Raw genomic sequence first — 22802 nt, 5'->3', positions numbered from 1 at the left:
ATTAGCTAAAGTGGTGTCTCAGGTTAAGAACAGTTTCAGGTTAAGAACAGACCTCCGGAACGAATTAAGTTCTTAACCCGAGGTACCACTGTACCCTGATTTTTTAATTATTATTATTCTTTAAAACAGCTTTAAGCTCCAGAGAAAGGAAGCCTTCTTTGAGGCAAAGCTGAGAAAGTGCAAACTAATTCAAAAAGCGCTGTCTCCTATTCACATTTCAGCACCTTTGCTCTCATCATAATGTCTATTTTTAGACTAGAATGAGTCATTCTGTGTTTCTGTGTTTTCTTGACTCCCTTCCTCCCTGCCGCTGAAGATACAGAGCTGGCGGTGACCTCACGATGAGGGAATTAACCCTTTTCTCCCTTTGCCCGACACAGGCAGGTGTAAATGTTATTGCATTTTTCTCTCATGAGGCAACCCTCGGCGAGTGCTCTCTGTTTCTGCTTGCATCTGTAAACCTGTTTTGTGTCGAGTTGCTTTGCACATCTGACTCCACCTTGGTTCATCAGTTTCTCCATGTCATTTTCTCTGTTTGCCCCCAACAACAAACTTCCTTCCATTGGGCAAGTCTCTCATCACACCATGTCTAGACTTCAAAATCAGACTCCCACAACTTGGTGTGGCGCTGCACTCCTGATGTCGGGGAGAGCAGCTGATGGGAGTTGTGGTCCAAAACATCTAGCAGACTGTGGCGTTCGTACGGAGCCCCCGGTCGTCTCACGGGCTATTGACCCGTACACCACTAATCCGCTGCCACCAACCAGGTCCTCCCCGGTAAAATCACTTCAGCCTCAGTCAGGTTCTCAATTAATAAAGAAGAGTGTACCGTATTTTTTGCTCTGTAAGACTCACTTTTCCCCTCCTAAAAAGTAAGGGGAAATGTGTCTGCGTCTTATGGAGCGAATGCAGGCTGTGCAGCTATCCCAGAAGCCAGAACAGCAAGAGGGATTGCTGCTTTCACTGCACAGCGATCCCTCTTGCTGTTCTAATATTCTGAGATTCAGAATATTTTTTTTCTTGTTTCCCTCCTCCAAAAACTAGGTGCGTCTTGTGGTCTGGTGCGTCTTATGGAGCGAAAAATACAGTATTTTATTTCAGACACAACCAAACTTTTACGGCATTCCAAACGTTGTTGCTCTTTACTTTCTTAGTCTTACTTTCCTCCCTCTATCTCTTCTACCTCCCCTCACTCAAGAACCCCGTGCCCTAACTGTCTATTTCCAACTGCCTACCAACTGCTTTTCCAACTGCCTTTCCCAACCAGCCAACCCACTAAAACCAACCAACTACCCACCAAGAGCTCCCAACAACAACTCAAACCTTGGGCTAAGCCCTTTTATACACAGGTAGGCTCTGCCTCCGGCTTTCCTATTGGTCTATATTTTTAACCCTATCTTTTCCCCCTGTTCAAACATTTTCGAAATGAACGGCAAACGCCACACCGACCTACCAGGCTGGGGAATGGCACCCTAGACAGAAATAGGTCAATGATTTACTCTTGTACTCTGCTCTCCTTCCTCGGATCTCAGGGCCAAACTATATGCTGCAATAATCACATTCTTAGTTCTTGAGTGCCATATTTTTCTTTCCCAAATTGCCATCATGGGGGGCGGAGGGAGGTAATCTGGATTGGGAGCCGGGTCTGGTGGGGTAAGGGGAATTTAACCTTTCGACCCCTACTGTAGTTCCAACCCAGATTAGCCTCCCCCCCCCCATGCCTGCTATTTATCTATTTTATATATTTATTAAAGACTGCACCATCATAAGGCAGTGTCCCCCAGTCGTAGGGTTACCATATTTCAAGAGGTAAAAATCCAGACAAAAATAGGACATGTCCGGAATTTCCAAGATGTATGGCAACCCTACTCAGTTGGGACTGAGAGCAGCAGTCCAGAAGGCTATCATAATCAACAATTTGAAAAGTTGTTGAGTGGTCAGAAGAACCAGGAAAAGTGCACTCCCTTTGTGCAGTCCCTGGTGTAGGCAGGGCCGTATTTAGGTTTGATGAGGCCCTAAGCTACTGAAGGTAATGGGGCCCTTTATATGTCCAGCTGTCCTTTGTCAACAACAAATTGTCGCTGTTTTTTTGGGTTGAATATATGCTACATGGTAACTTATGGACCTAATAGGTATCTAAAGCCATTTGCACATAAGAAATAGGAGCCTACACAACACAAAGCACTGTTACTGAGTGTAGGTTTTATTTTATTTGTTTTTTATCTTATATTTTGGGAATGTACTTCCAGTTGTTTTTTCTTTAATTTTTTTTGGGGGGGCCAAGAGAGTGGGGCCCTAAGCTATAGCTTGTTTAGTTTATACGTAAATCCAGCACTGGGTGTAGGTCACCCACAAGTGCAACCAAGGCTGTCTCAGGGCTGATCCAAACTTTTCTTTTGTCCCGCTCTTTCCAGACACAAGTATGCACCGTGTCCGAGTGTGTTTCATTTTGCCCTGGAGCACATGTCAGCTTGGGTTTTCTGCAGAATGCCATTGGCCCTGATTGAACTTTAAAGAGTGGGTTTTCATGAGCAAAGCTCAAGAGCAAAATAATAATAATAATAATAATAATAATAATAATAATAATAATAGTTGGGGGACTTGAAAACTGAGCTTCAAAGCATGGACTGTGCCTGGAAAGAGCAAGTGCAGATAAACCCTCAGTTCCAAAACTGGGTCAGAAGGTAAGGTAAAGGTAAAGGGACCCCTGACCATTAGGTCCAGTCATGACTGACTCTGGGGTTGCGGCGCTCATCTCGCTTTTTTGGCCAAGGGAGCCGGCGTACAGCTTCCGGGTCATTCTGGCGAACCAGGGCAGTGCACGGAAGCGCCGTTTACCTTCCCGCTGGAGCGGTACCTATTTATCTACTTGCACTTTGACATGCTTTCGAACTGCTAGGTTGGCAGGAGCAGGGACCGAGCAACGGGAGCTCACCCCGTCACGGGGATTCGAACCACCAACCTTCTGATCAGCAAGTCCTATGCCCTGTGGTTTAACCCACAACGCCACCCGTGTCCCTGGGGTCAGAAGGTAGACTTAGGTAAATCCAGATATGAATCACCCAGAAGAACCTGCTAACTGAGTCACCAGCACACAATCACCTTGTTCAAAAATTGTGTCCAACAGATCCATAGATAGCTGGATAGTGGTTGTTTTTAGTTCTGCTTACTTCAAGTCTCTCTGAACCAATAACAGTATGTGTGCACACTGCAATGTATAAATAGGGCTCTGTGCATATCTCTGCAATACCAGGAATATTGTTATTTTTGTGAAAGTATTTAAAACACCAAGTGTCGGCAATTAAGGGAAACATTGTTGAATTAACATGCAAACAAAAGACGGACAAGCTGGAGCAGTAATAGAAATAGCTGTTTTTGACAGCTGTTTAAAATGAGACAAAAGAGTCTTTCCACAGTGCCCCGTTCTAAATAGAGATGCACAAGATTTTGACTCTTTTTCCCCTCCTCCCACAATCACAATTATGTTCCGGCAGGAATGCTTTTTGACAAATCACAAATGTTTTCCTAAAGAAAGGAACAGGTTTATTTTTCGTTAACAGTGTGAGGGCATGTACGCATAAACTGTTATCAGCCTTCCAGTTTTCTGAATTCCTGCTGGAAGACAAAGAGAGCTGAATCCAAGGGATATTGGGTCACTCTGTGTGGGGCTGCCCTTGAAATTGACCCAGAAACTCCAGTGGGTGCAGAATGCTGTGGCGAGACTCCTTACGGGGTCCTTGATGCGAGGTCACATTCACCCAGTGCTGTATCAGCTGCATTGGCTCCCGGTGGAGTACAGGATCAGGTTTAAGGTGCTGGTTTTAACCTTTAAAGCACTATACGGCCTAGGACCCTCATACCTATGGGACCGCCTCTTCTGGTATGCCCCACGGAGGACCTTACGGTCTGCTAACAACAACATCTTGAAGATCCTGGGCCCCAGGGAAGTTAGACTGGCCTTGACTAAAGCCAGGGCTTTTTCGGCTGTGGCCCCAGCCTGGTGGAACGCTCTTCCACAAGAGACCAGGGTCCTGCGCGATTTGACATCTTTCTGCAGGGCCTGCAAGACGGAGCTGTTCCGCCAGGCCTTTGGGCAGGATGCAGTTTGACTTACTTTCCTTTGTATAAAACAAGCCCGAAGCAGGCCCCCAAACCTCTCACAGGTCCTTGTATGATCAGTGGAAACAGTTGGTCCTGGCATGTATTAACCACTCTCAATTCCAACCTGATAATTGCCACCTGCCCAGATTTTAACTTGTCTGAATTAATTTTAAGATATATTTAATTAATTGATGCCTGTTTTTATGCATATTGTGTTGTTTTTATGATGTTAGCTGCTCTGAGCCCAGCCTCTGCTGGGGAGGGCGGGATACAAATAAATTATTATTATTATTATTATTATTATTATCCTTAGTTTATTGTGTCATGGGGCAGGTCAGGAGTACCATTGACTAGGGACAGAGAAATCTGTCAATTTCTGTCCCACTTTTTCCAGTCTTCACACCAGTTCACCAAATGTCTGATCAGATTACACATTTTTTAAAGTTCTCATGAAGAATTATCAGCATCGTAGTGTACATTTCTCTTGATATATCTGTTCTTCCCCTATAGTTTTCTTGAATATACACATTTTTGCAAGAAGTTTTCCTTGCTATAAAGTGGTTCTGTATGCTTTGTTTGCTAAAAATATGCTTTCTTGTACACTTTTGTCATTGTTGTTCAAGAACTGCATTGCAAAATTCAGAGAAGTGCAAATTTCAAAGGGCAGCTGTGTGTCGGTTTGTGTACCGTTTTGGGATGTGGAAATTATGCATTAAAAATGAGGCAAGCCAAATTTCTGTTGCCCTGCCTCTCAGAGCCCTTTGATTCACAAAGTCAGCAGCTGGGCCCCCCCTGGCCCAGATCCAGCCCTCTGAAGGAGACTGATCAGCCATCAAGAAGCGAAATGTATGTGGCAAAATCGACATTTGTGGCAACAGAACTCGTGGCAGGTCACTTCAAGGGATGGGGGAAATAGAGGTTCCACTTCTCAAATAACCAAGAAAAATAGCTGCTGGTTGTGGTTTGCTTTGGTTCGCAATATGACTTGCAAATTTCAGAGGTGTGTGTGTGTGTCTGTCTCTGTCTCTGTGATGAAAAAAGTTGAACCAGATAAACTAGTTTTCTTGGTTGTGCCTTGGGAGGGGATAAGAATGCCTGCAACATTTTACAAGCAGAACAGTTTTATTACGATCATCTATAGGGATCTTTCTCAACGATTGCTTGCATAGCATTTTACAGTCTTGAAAATGGTCAGACGTCATCCTTTGTCCAGGCATTGGCTGGGTGGGAGATGTGAAATCCCCTGGCACCGAGCCAAAAAGATTATCCTTTTCTCCCCCTTATATGGCTATCCTGCTGCACATAAGCAGAGCGAAGGTTGCCTAATAGGTTCCGCTGGCTGCTAATGGAAAGCTGCGCATAGAAATGATTTCATTCCAAGTCTGTTATCAGACTTGAGCGGTGCTGGTTATGTGGGGGCGGGAGGGGGGAGCTCTGAATCAAGGCAGCCCCTCACCCCTCCCCTCTCCACATGAAATGGTGGGTGCTGCAGAATAGAGTGGTTTGCTGGTACCCGGTGTGCGTGAGGGTTTGCGCCAGAGGGTGAAGTTCAGAGGGTGAACAGAGCCCGGTGCACCAGTCCAGTCTCTGCTGTCGACACTGCCATCCCTGAGCCACTTTGCAAGGCTGGCAGGGCAGCGTTAGAAGGACGTAGCACCCATGCGCCCTTCGATCCCAGCCAGGGCCATCTTAAGCATATCCAGCCCATGGTGCAAAGATCCCTCAGGCGCCCCCCCCCCCTTTCCCAGAGTTGTCGACCTTTTCCCAAGCCTCTGCGGGGGTCGCTGTCCTCCTGCAGAGGCTTGGGGGGCAAGCTGCATGCCCACCAGCCATATAGTTGGGGGGCGCAGCTTCCATCCTAAGCCTCAGCGGGGGTCGCTCTTCTCTGCGGAGGCTTGGGAGGCAAGCTGCATGCCCGCCAGCCATATGGTTGACGGGGCACAGGTGGCGGGCATGCAGGGAAAGGGGAGCCCGCCGGCCTAATTCCTGGGAATAACAGATTTGGATATTCCGCAAAAGAGGAAGGGTATCTTTTTATATGCGGCAGCAGCGGCAAGAGTTCTGATCGCGGCAAAATGGAAGAGTACTGAAATTCTCTCTGTACAAGATTGCTGACAAAAGCTGACAGAAAATGCTGAATTAGACAGTCTCTCACAAAAAATAAAGAATAAATCAAAACAGGAAAATGTTTCAAAATGGGAGGTTTTCAAAGAATATTTGAAAAATAAATAAGGTAGTTTAAATTCTGTTGCAGCATTCGAGGAACTTCAGTAATAGTTGTAAGGTAGAGATAAGAAATTAGATGTATTAAGAAAAAGTTTAATTATGATAAAAGTGTGTATTGGCAATAAGTAATATGAAATCAAAATATGGAATAGACGGGAGGTTGGGTCTTTAGTGTTAAGACTAATATATGTTTTATTGTTTGTTAAGAAAATTATGTGTCTATGGTTATTCCTGTGTGTAATTTGGTATTTGTGTTTTTTTTCTTTTTTCTTGCTGTATCAATAAAAATTTAAGAAGAAAGGAAAAAAGAAAAGAAAGGGGAGGCTGCTGGCGAAGCTGCACAGTTCCCCCAGTCACTGTGGCACCCCTGAGAGGCCAGCGCCCTGGCGCAGTGTGCCAGTAAGCCCAATAGGAAAGACGGTTCTGATCCCAGCCTTGGCACATGGCTGTTGTATCCTTCTCACACCACCCTGCCAGCCCTGAGCCACTTGCAATGCTAGGGTCTGATCTCTACGATTTGCCCTGTGAATCATTCAGATCAGCTCTCGGCCTCACAAAGCAGTGCAGGGCTGGCACGGCAGCACGAGCAGTGCCCCCCCCCAGCAAAATATGCCAGGGGTCATTGCCCCAGCAGGCCCCCTCCATGCTATGCCCCTGCTGCAGGGCGCAGTTGGGGGCAGGGGCGGGGGGTCAGGGAAACAAACACTTGTAAGCATCTTCAGAAGACAGCCTATGGGGAGTGTTCTACATATGTCACAATTTTGAGAGAGCAGAAGAAATGCATGGGATGCGTGACACTGGATGCAGGTTTAATGTATTCAAGCCTATGTACGTCTACTCAAAAGTAGGGCCCACTGTCAGGGGCATTCCTAGAGGTCTCAAATTTCAGTGGCACCCTGCGCAACATCAAAATCTGGTGCCCCTGCACCTTTTGCCTTCTGTTTGACTTCATAGCCTATCGCGGTGTCCCAGAAGCTAGGCATCAGGTGCGACCAAACTGGTTGTACTCCCCTAAATTTGCCTTTGCCGCTGGCCTCATGAGACCTACTGCTAGATAACTGTGTCTATGGAGTCTCAGGATTTCAGCAATCCACCACCTCCTTTTAAAACAACCTAAGTTTCTAGTAGAGACATCACCTTGCCAACAAAGGTCCGTATAGTAAAAGCTATGGTTTTCCCAGTAGTGATGTTTGGAAGTGAGAGCTGGACCATAAAGAAGGCTGATCGCCGAAGAATTGACGCTTTTGAATTATGGTGCTGGAGGAGACTCTTGAGAGTCTCATGGACTGCAAGAAGATCAAACGCATCCATTCTTAAGGAAATCAGCCCTGAGTGCTCACTGGAAGGACAGATCGTGAAGCTGAGGCTCCAATACTTTGGCCATCTCATGAGAAGAGAAGACTCACTGGAAAAGACCCTGATGTTGGGAAAGATGGAGGGCACAAGGAGAAGGGGACGACAGAGGACGAGATGGTTAGACAGTGTTCTCGAAGCTACAAACATGAACCTGACCAAACTGCGGGAGGCAGTGGAAGACAGGAGTGCCTGGCGTGCTCTGGTCCATGGGGTCACGAAGAGTCGGACACGACTGAACGACTAAACAACAACAAGTTTCTAGCTCTTATGGGTATGACGTCTAAAAGTGCACATGCCTTGTGAAATCATAGAAGCCAGAGGAGGAGGTGAGCAGGATTTCTAGTGGCCAGATGTGTCCTCTATACTCTGCATGGACACCTGTTTTCTTGAATAGCAAAAACAGCATCCATTATGTAAAATGCAGAGTAAATTATTTGGAAATTTTAAAAACCCTTATGCAATTATCATCACTTATACAGATCAAGGGGTTTTGATTTTCCTTGCTGTGTGATTCAGACTCCCTTTACACAATTTCTGCAGAAATTTCAATTAATTCAGCATAGTATTTATCTATTTATTTACCGGCACCATACCTGCCTTCCCACACAAATAGATAAATAAAGACCAGCTCACAAACAGGTGAGCAACCATCAACAAGAATAATATAGCAAAAAGAGGAGGAGGAGGAGGAAGAGAAGAAGCCATTAAAATTATTTTAAAAGAATATTCAATGTTTATTGAACATGCAAAACAACATCGCTCCTGACTTGACATGTCAGTGAGACATATCCTTAGAGCCTGGGAGAAAAATGAATGCCTGTCCTAGTAACTTCTGATTGGATGATGAAGAGAAGTGGATGGATCCTTTTTTCTTGCTGTATCAATAAAAATTTAAGAAGAAAGGAAAAAAGAAAAGAAAGGGGAGGCTGCTGGCGAAGCTGCACAGTTCCCCCAGTCACTGTGGCACCCCTGAGAGGCCAGCGCCCTGGCGCAGTGTGCCAGTAAGCCCAATAGGAAAGACGGTTCTGATCCCAGCCTTGGCACATGGCTGTTGTATCTCACACCACCCTGCCAGCCCTGAGCCACTTGCAATGCTAGGGTCTGATCTCTACGATTTGCCCTGTGAATCATTCAGATCAGCTCTCAGCCTCACAAAGCAGTGCAGGGCTGGCACGGCAGCACGAGCAGTGCCCCCCCCCCAGCAAAATATGCCAGGGGTCATTGCCCCAGCAGGCCCCCTCCATGCTATGCCCCTGCTGCAGGGCGCAGTTGGGGGCAGGGGCGGGGGGTCAGGGAAACAAACACTTGTAAGCATCTTCAGAAGACAGCCTATGGGGAGTGTTCTACATATGTCACAATTTTGAGAGAGCAGAAGAAATGCATGGGATGCGTGACACTGGATGCAGGTTTAATGTATTCAAGCCTATGTACGTCTACTCAAAAGTAGGGCCCACTGTCAGGGGCATTCCTAGAGGTCTCAAATTTCAGTGGCACCCTGCGCAACATCAAAATCTGGTGCCCCTGCACCTTTTGCCTTCTGTTTGACTTCATAGCCTATCGCGGTGTCCCAGAAGCTAGGCATCAGGTGCGACCAAACTGGTTGTACTCCCCTAAATTTGCCTTTGCCGCTGGCCTCATGAGACCTACTGCTAGATAACTGTGTCTATGGAGTCTCAGGATTTCAGCAATCCACCACCTCCTTTTAAAACAACCTAAGTTTCTAGTAGAGACATCACCTTGCCAACAAAGGTCCGTATAGTAAAAGCTATGGTTTTCCCAGTAGTGATGTTTGGAAGTGAGAGCTGGACCATAAAGAAGGCTGATCGCCGAAGAATTGACGCTTTTGAATTATGGTGCTGGAGGAGACTCTTGAGAGTCTCATGGACTGCAAGAAGATCAAACGCATCCATTCTTAAGGAAATCAGCCCTGAGTGCTCACTGGAAGGACAGATCGTGAAGCTGAGGCTCCAATACTTTGGCCATCTCATGAGAAGAGAAGACTCACTGGAAAAGACCCTGATGTTGGGAAAGATGGAGGGCACAAGGAGAAGGGGACGACAGAGGACGAGATGGTTAGACAGTGTTCTCGAAGCTACAAACATGAACCTGACCAAACTGCGGGAGGCAGTGGAAGACAGGAGTGCCTGGCGTGCTCTGGTCCATGGGGTCACGAAGAGTCGGACACGACTGAACGACTAAACAACAACAAGTTTCTAGCTCTTATGGGTATGACGTCTAAAAGTGCACATGCCTTGTGAAATCATAGAAGCCAGAGGAGGAGGTGAGCAGGATTTCTAGTGGCCAGATGTGTCCTCTATACTCTGCATGGACACCTGTTTTCTTGAATAGCAAAAACAGCATCCATTATGTAAAATGCAGAGTAAATTATTTGGAAATTTTAAAAACCCTTATGCAATTATCATCACTTATACAGATCAAGGGGTTTTGATTTTCCTTGCTGTGTGATTCAGACTCCCTTTACACAATTTCTGCAGAAATTTCAATTAATTCAGCATAGTATTTATCTATTTATTTACCGGCACCATACCTGCCTTCCCACACAAATAGATAAATAAAGACCAGCTCACAAACAGGTGAGCAACCATCAACAAGAATAATATAGCAAAAAGAGGAGGAGGAGGAGGAAGAGAAGAAGCCATTAAAATTATTTTAAAAGAATATTCAATGTTTATTGAACATGCAAAACAACATCGCTCCTGACTTGACATGTCAGTGAGACATATCCTTAGAGCCTGGGAGAAAAATGAATGCCTGTCCTAGTAACTTCTGATTGGATGATGAAGAGAAGTGGATGGAAGACCCGCCCCCTCTCTTTGATTGCTCAGTCATTGTTCCCTAATTGCCTTCAGGTGCTGAATCAAAACAATCAGTACTTATGACGCAAGCCTCTAAGATAAAGACACAGATTAAGATAATAGACAACCTCGCCACGATCCGTTACTTTACTATATAACGAGATAAAACCTTTCTACTCTTACTTTTTGGCTTTGTGCTTATTCAGGTTTTTTTGGAAACAAATAAAAGTGGGGGAAAGCAGTGGTAGTGACCAAATCCTCAAGAAAAGCAGTGCTTCAGAAAAGCCTGAGGAGCTACAATTACTTCACAGCTCATCAAAAAGCAGGCAGTGATGGTAGGGTTGCTCATATTTCAAACAGTGAAAATCCAAACTGTAGCTGAGCTTTTTTTGGCAAGTTTGCAAAGAAAAATGGAGGTTTTTGAGCTATTTTTAAGGGAAGTCACCCAAAACAACACTGTTGTTGTTGTTTAGGTGCAAAACAACACTGTTGTTGTTGTTTAGTCGTTTAGTCGTGTCCGACTCTTCGTGACCCCATGGACCAGAGCATGCCAGGCCCTCCTGTCTTTCACTGCCTCCCGCAGTTTGGTCAAACTCATGCTGGTAGCTTTGAGAACACTGTCCAACCATCTCGTCCTCTGTCGTCCCCTTCTCCTTGTGCCCTCCATCTTTCCCAACATCAGGGTCTTTTCCAGGCAGTCTTCTCTTCTCATGAGGTGGCCAAAGTACTGGAGTCTCAGCTTCAGGATCTGTCCTTCCAGTGAGCACTCAGGGCTGATTTCCTTAAGAATGGATAGGTTTGATCCTCCAGCACCATAATTCAAAAGCATCAATTCTTCAGCGATCAGCTTTCTTTATGGTCCAGCTCTCACTTCCATACATCACTACTGGGAAAACCATAGCTTTAATTATACGGACCTTTGTTGGCAAGGTGATGTCTCTGCTTTTTAGGATGCTGTCTAGGTTTGTCCATGGACAAAGACAACAGGCAAAACAACACTGCCGACATGCAATACTGCATGGTTGCCATGCAGTATTCCAGATACGTCCAGGAAATTCTGGACATAGGGCAACCCGGGGTCATGCATACCTCACAGCTTTGATAGTAAGAGGTGGATTTTCATGCACAGGAAATTATAGTATTTGAGAAGGCCACTTCTGCCTTAAGGAGGAGGTGGGGTTGTGGGTTTCATGGCCCCTCCATGTGTGCAGGGGGTGGGAGGCCAGCCCTGCGTGATTGGGAGATTGCCAGCTGCATCACCCCTTGGCCAGCCAATCGGGTTGTTCCAGGGTGTGTGGCCTGTCCCATAAAGGCAGGATGCAGCCAGGGATCTCCCTCTTTTGCCGCCTTCCAGCTGCTCCAGTTTTATACACTTTTAGAACCACTGAAATGAACATAGGAACCTAAATACAGCCCAGCTGGATCAGGCCAATGTCTAGGTCAGAATCCTGTTCTCACAGTGGCCAACCAGATATCTGTGGGAAGGACCTCTGTGCAACAAGCCTCTCTCTGCTCGTGATTCCCACCAACTAATATGCTGAGTCATACCAAGGCATTTGATAACAGAGGTATAATATAGCCATCATTGCTAGTAACCAATGATACCTTATCATATCTAAAATGGTCTGAATCTCTTTTAAAGCCATTACAAAAGTGGAGGCAGGCAGTGGCTCCGCATGGACCACCTGAAAATTGTTGAGGTCTTGGCAGACCACTTAATTATATCTATACAGTGGTACCTCAGGTTAAGTACTTAAATGGTTCCGGAAGTCCATTCTTAACATGAAGCGTTCTTAACCTGAAGCGGACTTTCCCATTGAAAGTAATGGAAAGTGGATTGATCCGTTCCAGATGATGAAAAATACCCCCTAAAACAGCAATTTAACACGAATTTTACTGTCTAACGAGACCAGTGATCCATAAAATGAAGGCAATAATCTTTTTTTTTTTTTGATATATGTTTCAGTCTTCAGTGAATCTCTGCTCTCATCGATTCCGGATCCTTCCTGTTAATTTATCAAGTTCTGCGTATTCCATTAATTTCATTCTCCATTCTTCATTCGTAGGTAATTCTTCTTGTTTCCCACTTTTGGGCCATTAGTATTCTTGCTGCCGTTACTGCGTATAAAAATAACTTCCATTCTTTCTTATTAATTTCATTTCCAAATGAAGGCAATAATCAATGTACTGTACTATAAAAAAAATAAGACAGTATTTTAGATGAAGAAAATAAAAAATAAAAAATAAACATTTATTTTTTTCTTATGTGCACTTATAATAGTCAGTTTAGTTATCCAAATTGACTATCTAAACTGACTATCATAAGTGCACATAAGAAAAAAAATATTGTTAATTTTTTTCTTTCTTTTTTTTTAGATGAAAAAAATTAACATTTTTTTTTCTTATGTGCACTTATGATAGCCAGTTTAGATAGTCAGTTTGGATAGTCAGTTTCTGCCGTCTGAACTGGGTTCCACACAGTCACAAAAAGAAGCCACAAAAATGAAGTCACAAGCCACAGTCACAAAAGCAAAGTCACAAGTCAGTCCCATAAAATGAAGAACAAGCCACAGTCAAAAAACCGAAAAAGCCACACAAACCAAAACGCAAAAAAATAGCAAAAACAAAACCTCCAAATCTAACTTCTGTGTTGCGTGGGTTCCCGGGACTCAAGAGCTGGCCGACTCAACAGGAAGCCTCTGATTAGCAGCTCAATTAACAAATGAAACACACCAAAACAGGAACCAGACGATGAAAAGTGACCCCTAAAACAGCATTTTTACATGAATTTTACTATCTAACGGGGCCATTGATCCATAAAATGAAATCAATAAAACAGTACAAAATGAAAATGTGATTTTCTTCTTACCTGCGTTGATGTTTGGATGGGGACTCAGGGTCCTCTTCCACAATCACAATCGGCTTGGCTCCCGGCATTTGGAGGGGCCTCAGAGAGCTCCCACGGCTGGAGGCCGATTGTGGAGCCTCCATAGGCCCCGCGGATGTCTGGACTTGGCTCCAGGTAGCGGCGAGGCCTCCGAGAGCTCGGAAAACTTACTTCCGGGTTACAATCGTTTGTAACCCAAAAAATGTAACTTGAAGCATTTGTAACCCAAGGTACCACTGTATTTCCTGTCTGTTGTAGCTGTGCTAGATGCTGTGTGGTTTTTAACTTTTTTGGGGAAGTCTACATACACAGCATTTACCCACATCCTTATGCTTACTGACAGTTCCAAAGAACTCTAAAATGTTTAGACAGGGCTTATCCTTGCAGAAGCCATGCTGGTTCTTCTTCAGCGAGGCTTGTTCTTCTAGATGCTTGGTGATCCTATACAGGTACCTCAGGTTAAGTACTTAATTCATTCCGGAGGTCCATTCTTAACTTGAAACTGTTCATAACCTGGAGCACCACTTTAGCTAATGGGGCCTCCTGCTGCTGCCACGCCGCTGGAGCACAATTTCTGTTCTCATCCTGAAGCAAAGTTCTTAACCTGAAGCACTATTTCTGGGTTAGCGGAGTCTGTAACCTGAAGCGTATGTAACCCGAGGTACCACTGTATTTAACAAAGCTTTACCCTATCTTTCCTGGAACATTTGTTAAACTAACTGGCTCATAATTTCTTGACTCCCGTTTTTAAAAATGTTGCTCCACTGGCCACTTTTCAGTCATAAGAACGTAAGAAGAATCTGCTGAATCATCTGGTCCAACATCCAGTTCTCACAGGGATCAACCAGATGGCTCTTGGCAATGCATTGGTCCTCCAGTATGGAGCAAGTTACATATCTTTGTTAGCAAATCAGCAATTTCACATTTGAGTTCTTTAATGGGTGGATCCCATCAGGACAGTCATTTGTTTGTGTTCATTTTGTCAATAATAATAATAATAATAATAATAATAATAATAATTTATTGTTTATACCCCACCCATCTGGCTGGGTTTCCCCAGCCATTCTGGGTGGCTTCTAACAGAATATTAAAATACAATAACCTATTAAACATTAAAAGCTTCCCTAAATGGGGCTGCCTTCAGATGTCTTCTAAAAGTCTGGTAGTTGTTTTTGTCTTAGACATCTGGTGGGAGAGTGTTCCACAGGGCTGGTGCCACTACCGAGAAGGCCCTCTGTCTGGTTCCCTGTAACTTGGCCTCTCGCAGTGAGGGAACCACCAGAAGGCCTTCGGAGCTGGACCTCAGGCAGAACAATGGGGGTGGAGACGCTCCTTTAGGTATACAGGACTGAGGCTGTTTAGGGCTTTAAAGATCAGCACCAACACTTTGAATTGTGCTTATTAAAAATAAGGTTTAGAATGGCTCTTGTCATCACTATTTGCCTCTCTTCCTCAGATTCCCTTCTGGAGAAAGTCAGCTCAGGCACAGGAACCCGGACTACATCTTCTGCAATGAAGACAGAAGCAGAGAGTTAATTCAGCTTCTTTACCATCACACAAGCCCAAGGGAAGAGCCAAACAGCAGCTTCAAAATGGCCCTGAAAGTCCCTTCTCCCGGCAATGGAGAAGGGACTTTCCAGTTCATTTTGAAGCTTTTCTCTTTTTTTGATCTTCCTTCGTACATGTCTCACTCTTTGGTTTCTCTAGCAATGAGCTTCCCAGTTCATTTAAAAGCATCCCCACCCCGTCTTGTAGAAAAGTGTTTCTATCAGAAACAATTGAGAAATCTGGGTGTAGAAATAGCATTCAACGTATGTTGAAAAATATTCTTTGTGTTTTTACGGGTTCCTGGCTGAGCCCGGGTGAACCTATTTAACTGCTCCCTCCTCCATCTATGTATCTGAAATGTAACTTTGAGCGGAGTCAGTTAGGATGCACATATACACAGACCTGCATTCATATACATATCACTCTATATTATTATATAGAGTGAGGAACTATGCACATTGCTAAGAACTGGAGAGCCAGTGTGGTGTAGTGGTTAGGAGCAATGGACTCGTAATCTGGTGAACCGGGTTCACATCTCCGCTCCTCCACATGCAGCTGCTGGGTGACCTTGGGTCAGTCACACTTCTCTGAAGTCTCTCAGCCTCACTCACCTCACACGAGTGTTTGTTGTGGGGGAGGAAGGGAAAGGAGATTGTTAGCAGCTTTGAGACTCCTTAGGGTAGTGATAAAATAGGATATCAAATCCAAACTCTTCTTCTTCAACAACAACAACACTTGGAACTTTGGGTGCCAAGGGAGTTAAAGGTGTGCTAAAGGGGGAGAATGAGATTGCAGAGCAGTTGAATGAATTCTTGGCCTCTGACTTTACAACAGAAGATATAGGGCAGACCCCACAGCAACGTTTACAGGAAGAGAGTCTGAGGGACTTAGTGGTGATGAGAGATGACGTTCTAGGCCTGATCTGGAAGACACCTGGGTTCTCAAAGAACTCGACTGTGAAACTGATGATCTGCTACTAAAAATATGGAATGTCCTTCAGATCAGTCTCCATACCTGAGGACTGGGAAGCAGCTCATGTGACACCATCTTTTTAAAAAGGATCCTGAAAATTACAGGCTAGTAGATTAATGTCTGTCTTGGGGAAACTGGTGGAACGTATTGTTAAAGGTAATATTTTATTTCTTTTTATGTATATAAAAACCACATTTATATACTACCGTGTCATTTTTAAAAAATCAAAGTGGTTTGCAGAACGAAACCATACAATAAAAACTATATTTAAAAGAAAAGTGCAGAAAATGGCTAGAGAAAAGCTTTTCTCCCTCTCGTATCATTAAAACTCATGGGCATCTGATGAAGCTAAATGCTGGATGATTCAAGACAGATAAAAGAAAGTACTTATCCACTTATGGAACACAAGACGGTGATGGTCCCCAACTCAGATGGCTTTAAAAGATTAGAGAAATTCATAGAGGACAAGACTGTCTCTGCCTTTGCAGCTGGAGACAGTAATACAGTGGTACCTTGGTTTAGGAACAGCTTAGTTCCTAGTTGGATTAAGAGCACTGCAAACCCAGAAGTAGGTGTTTTGGTTTCTGAACTTTGCCTTGGAATAAGAACATGTTTCGCTTCCTGTTTGTGTTCCATTTGTAAATTGAGTCCCCCGCTGCTATGGGAAAGCTCACCTTGGTTTAAGAACGCTTTGGTTTAAGAACGGAATTCCGGAACAGATTAAGTAAACCAAGGTATCACTGTACAGTCATACCTCGGGTTAAAGTAGCTTCGGGTTGAGCGTTTTCGGGTTGCGCTCCACGGAGACCCGGAAGTAACAGAATACATTACTCCCGGGTTTCATCGCTCACGCATGTGCAGATGCTCAAAATGACGTCACGCGCAGTCGCGGATTGCGTTAGCTTCAGGATGCAAACGGGGCTCCAGAACAGATCCCGTTTGCATCCAGAGTTTCTGTATACCAGTTTCTGGAACCCCAGGAGGGGAAAGTGTGATTGAGCTTGAGCCATGCTTGGGGGTTTCCCATGGGCAGCTGGTTGGCCGCCATGAGAACAGGATCCCAAACTGGATGAGCTACTGGCCTGATCCAGCAGTCTCTGCTTCCAGGATACTGCCTATTCATAGCACTGCCTGTTCATAGCACTCCAAAAGTGTGAGAAAGGACCAGTCTCCTAGGTGATGGGTAGGAGAGAGCAAAGAGGCTGGATTCAGTTCCCACAACACACAAACATGCCCTTTCACCCAGATTTTGCTGCTGTGCGATTGTCTGTGTTCTTCTTTTTCTAATGTATCTTTATTAAAGATTTTCTAACCACTTGCGTTATAACTATGAGACCAGACCCTTAGCAAGATGGGTCTCTTCTATTTCCGGTGTGGCTGTTGTCTTTGAGCACTACATGCACATGAAGAGCAGGAGAGACGAGCCTTTTGAAGGGAACATGGTGGATTTAAGGATAAGTGAGTACATGGAAACTGCCACACACACACACCTCAAAAAGAAAAGTAAAAGAGCAGTGGATTTCCTTTTGCCAAATATTTGCAGACACGATAATCAAGGAGGAGAAAGGAATGGAATTTAAGCTTCGATTACATCCGCCCTAGTACCAGAGATAGGCTGTCTCAAGCTGTGTGCGCGAGTTACTCCCTATATAAATGTTTTAAGTTTTTTGTATCAATCCAGTATATTTTCTTTCAATTGTTGAATGATTCTGTGTACATTGCGGCAGCCTTTGGCTATGTGCAATAAAACTGACTTGACTACTGAATGCGCAGATTCAGCCATTCGGAGTTTCTTCTATAAAGAAAAAAAATATGTTTGTGTGTGTTTAAAAGTTGTCAACATTAAATGGTCAGAATTAAACATTTGCGCAAAAATGCGTGAGAAAATGGGGAGAGCAGCATCGTTCATAATTGCCAGCGTGTAGTTTCCTTTCCCTAGTGATGAAACGAAACCGACCTCGTTTATTTTACTAAAATAACCGCACATTTACACTTCCGCACCCGAGAAAAAAAAACAGCTTTTTGCAGCCGGCAGGAGGAATTCCGTTGGCCGCCGACCGACCGCCCCGATCACCCCACCCGGATCTGCCAGCCCCACGTAGTGCCGCCCCCTCTGGTCCCCAAGACGGGCTCCAACACGCCCAGCCCCCTCCCGCCTCCGCTGCCCCCTCCCCCTCCTCCAACTTGCCCCCGCATGCCCGGGCATCCCGGCCTCTGATTGGCTCTCCGAGGAAAGCCTCGTCGAAGGGGGCGGGGCTTCGCGATCACGTCACGGGGGAAACCCCCGGCACCTTCTCTTTGACTGGGCGCGCCGAGACCAGAAGCTGGCAGAACGCGGGAGAGAGCGAGCCGAGAGCATCGTCCGCCCCGTCGACTCCCGGCGCTGCTCCGAAGGCCCGTCGCACAAAAGCCTCCCGCTGGATCTCGCTACGCCGGAGATGATGCCGAGCAAAACGCCGCGCAAAGGCGCGCCGCGCAACCCCGCGCCCCCAGGTAGGTCGCCGGACGCGCCCCAGACGACGCCGTCCCGCTTCGGCGCCTCGTCTGCGCGCCGCCGCCCCGGGCACAGGCTTCCCGCCGGGAGCCCGTCGAGGCACCGGATCAGTTTTGCCGTCTTCTTGAGGTGAGCGGCGATCGATCGTCTGGAGGCGCCTCTGTAGTGGATCGCAGAGTCCGAAGGGACCCCCGAGCCCATGTAGACCACCCCATCCGACGCCACCCACCCTTGATTTCGGAGCCCGGGCGTTTCCGTTGCACAATCTTTTTGGGTAGTTGCCTTTTCAGTCCGGGGTCTCAACTCAAAGAGCCACTCTAAATGCACCTCTTCTCTTCCATCTCTCCCGTTTTCCATGGCCCTGAGGCAGTGGCGTAGCGTGGGTTGTCAGCACCCGGGGCAAAGCAAGTAATTTGCGCCCCCTAACCCGTGGATTTGCGCCCCCTAATCCTACCCCCCAGATGTTGCGCCCGGTGCGGCCGGCCCCCCCCCCTGCACCCCCCACGCTACGCCACTGCCCTGAGGGCATAGCTGCAACCCCACTTAGGTCAAGGTCGTGACCCCCTTTGTTTTTATTGTTCATAACCTGCCATGAAAATCAACGCTTAAGTTGTCAAGTTGCCCGGTTGCTGTTGTTTAGTCGTTTAGTCGTGTCCGACTCTTCGTGACCCCATGGACCAGAGCACGCCAGGCACTCCTGTCTTCCACTGCCTCCCGCAGTTTGGTCAAATTCATGCTGGTAGCTTTGAGAACACTGTCCAACCATCTCATCCTCTGTCGTCCCCTTCTCCTTGTGCCCTCCATCTTTCCCAACATCAGGGTCTTTTCCAGGGAGTCTTCTCTTCTCATGAGGTGGCCAAAGTACTGGAGCCTCAGCTTCACGATCTGTCCTTCCAGTGAGCACTCAGGGCTGATTTCCTTAAGAATGGATAGGCTTGATCTTGCAGTCCATGGGACTCTCAAGAGTCTCCTCCAGCACCATAATTCAAAAAAGTTGCCCGGTACAAATGTCAAAAACAGTCAGAATTCCTTAGGCAGGTCAGTGATAAAAGTGCATGATCTGTGTGGCTCCTCCCCTCCCCCCTTGTATTTGCAACAATCACTTGCCCCGATCCAACAGTCCTCTGAAGGACTGCCTTGACTCTGCCTGTCCAGGCATTGCCATTCACTTCCACGACCACAAAGCAGCCTTCTGATGCCCTCCCAGCGCCTTGAACTACAACTCCCACCAGCCCCAGCATCTACGGCCAACGGTCAGAGCTTATGAAAGCAGTTGTGGAAGGGCTGCAAAGGGAAGCTGATCCCACCAGAAGCTTTGCATGACCGTAGGGATCTGCCCTATAGCTGGGGGTTTGCCCATCTGATCCACTATCATCTGTCAAGGATCTCAGGCAGAGATAGGTCTTCCTCATCACCCGAAATCCTTTTAACTGGAGAGGCCAGAGATTAAACAGGGAATGTCTGCTTACAATGCAGATGCGCTGCCATAGCTCTGTTGTTTACAGGTGATCTGATTCCCTGAATAATTTGATTATCCACGAAGTCAAAGGGTGATGGTGCTCTGTCCTGCTCTGTCCTGTGTTGTTTAAAAAGGGGGGGGGATCTCTGTTAAAAATAGGGGAAGGGGCTGGGCTGTCGTTTTGATATTCAGATTTGCAATTCTCTGTAGTCAGCATTGCAAAAATGCCTGAAGGACTGTCCTAGTTACCAGCTCTGCATTCTTAAGCACACCATGGCCAAACAAACACTTGTCCGTATTCTGAGTCGGAAGCATCCTCGGTTTTCCCCGCTACTTTCATTGATGGGAGCAACTGAATGTTCACTTTCCATTGCTTTTGCATTGAAGTGAATGGGGTTCAGGGGTATACAAACTGCAGAGGCATCCCTGGTTTGGGTCAATATCTCTTGTTTTAAGGGTTATGACGTATAATTTAAAACAGCATCAGGCTTATCATGCTAGAAGACTTCGATGAACAGCTTTGAAGTTGTTGTTTCCTTACAGTCAAGCTCTAAATAAATTTTATTAAATGAGTAAATGATTAGCCGAAGTCAGTGCCGGAGACTAACAACGTGCTCGTACTTTTTACAGACTCAGAGGCGGTACGGGAATGCGCTTTGCAGCTACGCAGGATGGGGGACAAATGGAATCTCCGCCAGAAGATCCTCAACCTGATTTCAAAGCTTTTCTGCCCCGAAACGTGAGAGCGCTTTGAGGGAAAGGAAAGGAAATGGAGGAAGAGAAATCAAAGAAAATTTCAGAAGACCCGACCTTTACGTGTGCGGAGTCGTGAAAATAGACTTCCGTAAGACAGAGGAGATGAAACATTTCCTGTGCATTTCTGCAGCCAGTTTCCTGTGGAGAAAGAAAGGCTCCTGTGATACGATTTCTTCAGAAAACATTTGTGAAAGTTTGCTTGAAAATGGAAGGAACTGGAGAAGAGAGAACTGGAATTTACTGTTTACCGGAGATGTTGGACTGTGAAGGGCACTGGGAAAGGAAGGAATCTGGGAGGGGTGCCCCAACCCAGAGTTCAACGTTCTGATTTCCATAGGTCTCGAATTCATTCACTCAGCTGTTATACTGTTTTGAAAATTTATGGGATTTCATGCATACCAACGGGCAACATTCCACCACCGCTCCGCTCTAAACTCTGGACAGTGCAAATCAGTTTATCAGCTCTTTGCAATTCCCATTTCCTAGGAATTGGAATCCCAGGCTAAACTAAACTAGGGAAAGGAGTATTTTGCTTGTGTGTTTGTTACAGCGAAATGAATGTAAGCTGTTACATAGAATCATAGAAACATATAGTTCAGCTATGTAATACATTATGTTCATTTTTTAAAAAAATGTATTACACTGCAATGCTATCAATTTGCAACGCTAAATCGAGTAGATCTGCAGTGCCAATGTACCAATATTAGTCCTACAGGTAGGACATTGTATGATTACTTATTTTTGTTGCGACTATAATGGGTTACTTTTGGGTTATCAGCTAGAACCAAATGTTTCAGGTGAATGTTTGAAAGCACACCAGGAGGCTGTTTAACAGCATCCTTTCAATAGAAGTTACAGTATTCTTAAGATGAGTTGTACAACTTTAGCTAGCAGTTAACAGAATACAATTTCCCATTTATAACAAATGTGACAATTTCCCTTACAGTGTTAGGCTTAAACGGAGGAAGCTGTAGAAAGAAAGGAGGAAGTGAAGAGTTACATTTCAGAGGAAAAATATGACTACCTTTTCTTTTACGCTAAGAAAACCAACCATATTATTCAAAATGTGTCAGGAAGATGAAATGTTACAGCTGCTTTTCAAATGGGGGAGAGCTAACAAAGAGAGCTTTAACCCAATCTAGAGATGGAGGAGATATCAGGTGTGCCAGCAGGGATTCCCGTCATACTCAGAGTTTCCCATTCATTACAGTGGGAGAATTTGATTTGTGCGTTCAGAAAAATCCTAGCTACCAGCATGAAAATGAACCCAAAAGGTTTTTAGTCTGAATGTGCTGCAGATCTTCCCCAGTTTGGAGATCTGACATGAAACAAACCGCAGGATTACGTCTCCAACATTTTAATTTCACGTTCCACCTGGCAGGTTAATGAAATGCACTTGAGCCCTGGTTAAAAGGCACATTACAACTATGGCTCAGGTACAATACATTTCTAGCATCCTCCTGCCAAAACAAGTGCACATTCTTCAGTAATTTCAATAAGACACTATATTTCAAAGCCAGGATCCTCCTCACCCCCGTCAGACTGCCTTCCATAAAAGTGTAAACAGCTAAAATAGTTGACCTCAATGAAAAGCTGGCAAATCTTTTTCTGTGAGTGAAGTGTCATTTCAACAAATTTTGATTTTCTAAGATTGCTTTCATCTAGCACATGTTGCCAGATTCTGGCTAAATTAAGTGTTCAGGAAAAAACAAATAACTGTGGAAGTACGAAGTGTCATTTCAAACATATGGTAGAAGACTTTATTTATAATGTGTGTTGTTGTTTTTTGCAATGGTGAAACTCTCTCCCCTTCGTATAATGTTTTGATGCTGGCGTATTTGCGAGCTATATGTGTTTATGTCAGAAAGATTGTTTACAGCAAAATAGCTTGTTCGAAGTGTTTAAGGGTCGTATTCGCAAACAACCTGGTTCCTGCTTCTCGCTTCTTTGCAAACAAGTTTCATCCATTGCCTTCCACAATGGGCTGCCCAGGCTTCTTGTTTTCATTTCTACAAATAATTGTGCTGATGTCTTGCTGAGTTAATGAACTTGATGTGTGTGTTGTTGTTGTTTGTAAAAAAAATAAAAATTAATGCTTTGGAATATAATTTCTGTGGAATTTTAATGCATATACATTATGTCTCTTTTGCAGTTGACAATAAAGCTGTAACAGCTATATTATTATTA

General features: G+C 45.1%; 1 protein-coding gene and 1 long non-coding RNA gene across 2 annotated transcripts; both read left to right on the top strand.

Annotated features, from left to right (window-relative positions):
* Window positions 1-1033: 1033 nt before the first annotated feature.
* On the top strand, window positions 1034-16311 carry LOC310659617. The gene is made up of 3 exons (XR_014502868.1): window positions 1034-1349; window positions 12466-12565; window positions 14843-16311. It is a non-coding gene; the product is annotated as an uncharacterized lncRNA (long non-coding RNA).
* A 1838-nt stretch (window positions 16312-18149) lies between these two features.
* On the top strand, window positions 18150-22802 carry PMAIP1 (phorbol-12-myristate-13-acetate-induced protein 1). The gene is made up of 2 exons (XM_083403266.1): window positions 18150-18399; window positions 20490-22802. Exons 1-2 carry the CDS (start codon window positions 18345-18347, stop codon window positions 20600-20602), a joined length of 168 nt encoding a protein of 55 aa, XP_083259392.1. The 5' UTR covers window positions 18150-18344; the 3' UTR covers window positions 20603-22802.

Source organism: Podarcis tiliguerta, assembly GCF_965153285.1.
Source record: "Podarcis tiliguerta genome assembly, chromosome: 11".
Lineage (NCBI taxonomy): Eukaryota > Metazoa > Chordata > Lepidosauria > Squamata > Lacertidae > Podarcis > Podarcis tiliguerta.
Note: the sequence above shows the minus strand (reverse complement) of the source record. Positions and strands in the feature narration are given on the sequence as shown.

Excerpts from the sequence above, each read along its gene's own strand:
- PMAIP1 (XM_083403266.1), top strand. The coding sequence starts at position 18,345 with ATGATGCCGAGCAAAACGCCGCGCAAAGGCGCGCCGCGCAACCCCGCG. Across the intron at positions 18,400-20,489 it reads GCGCAACCCCGCGCCCCCAG|ACTCAGAGGCGGTACGGGAA; the intron begins GTAGGTCGCCGG and ends TACTTTTTACAG.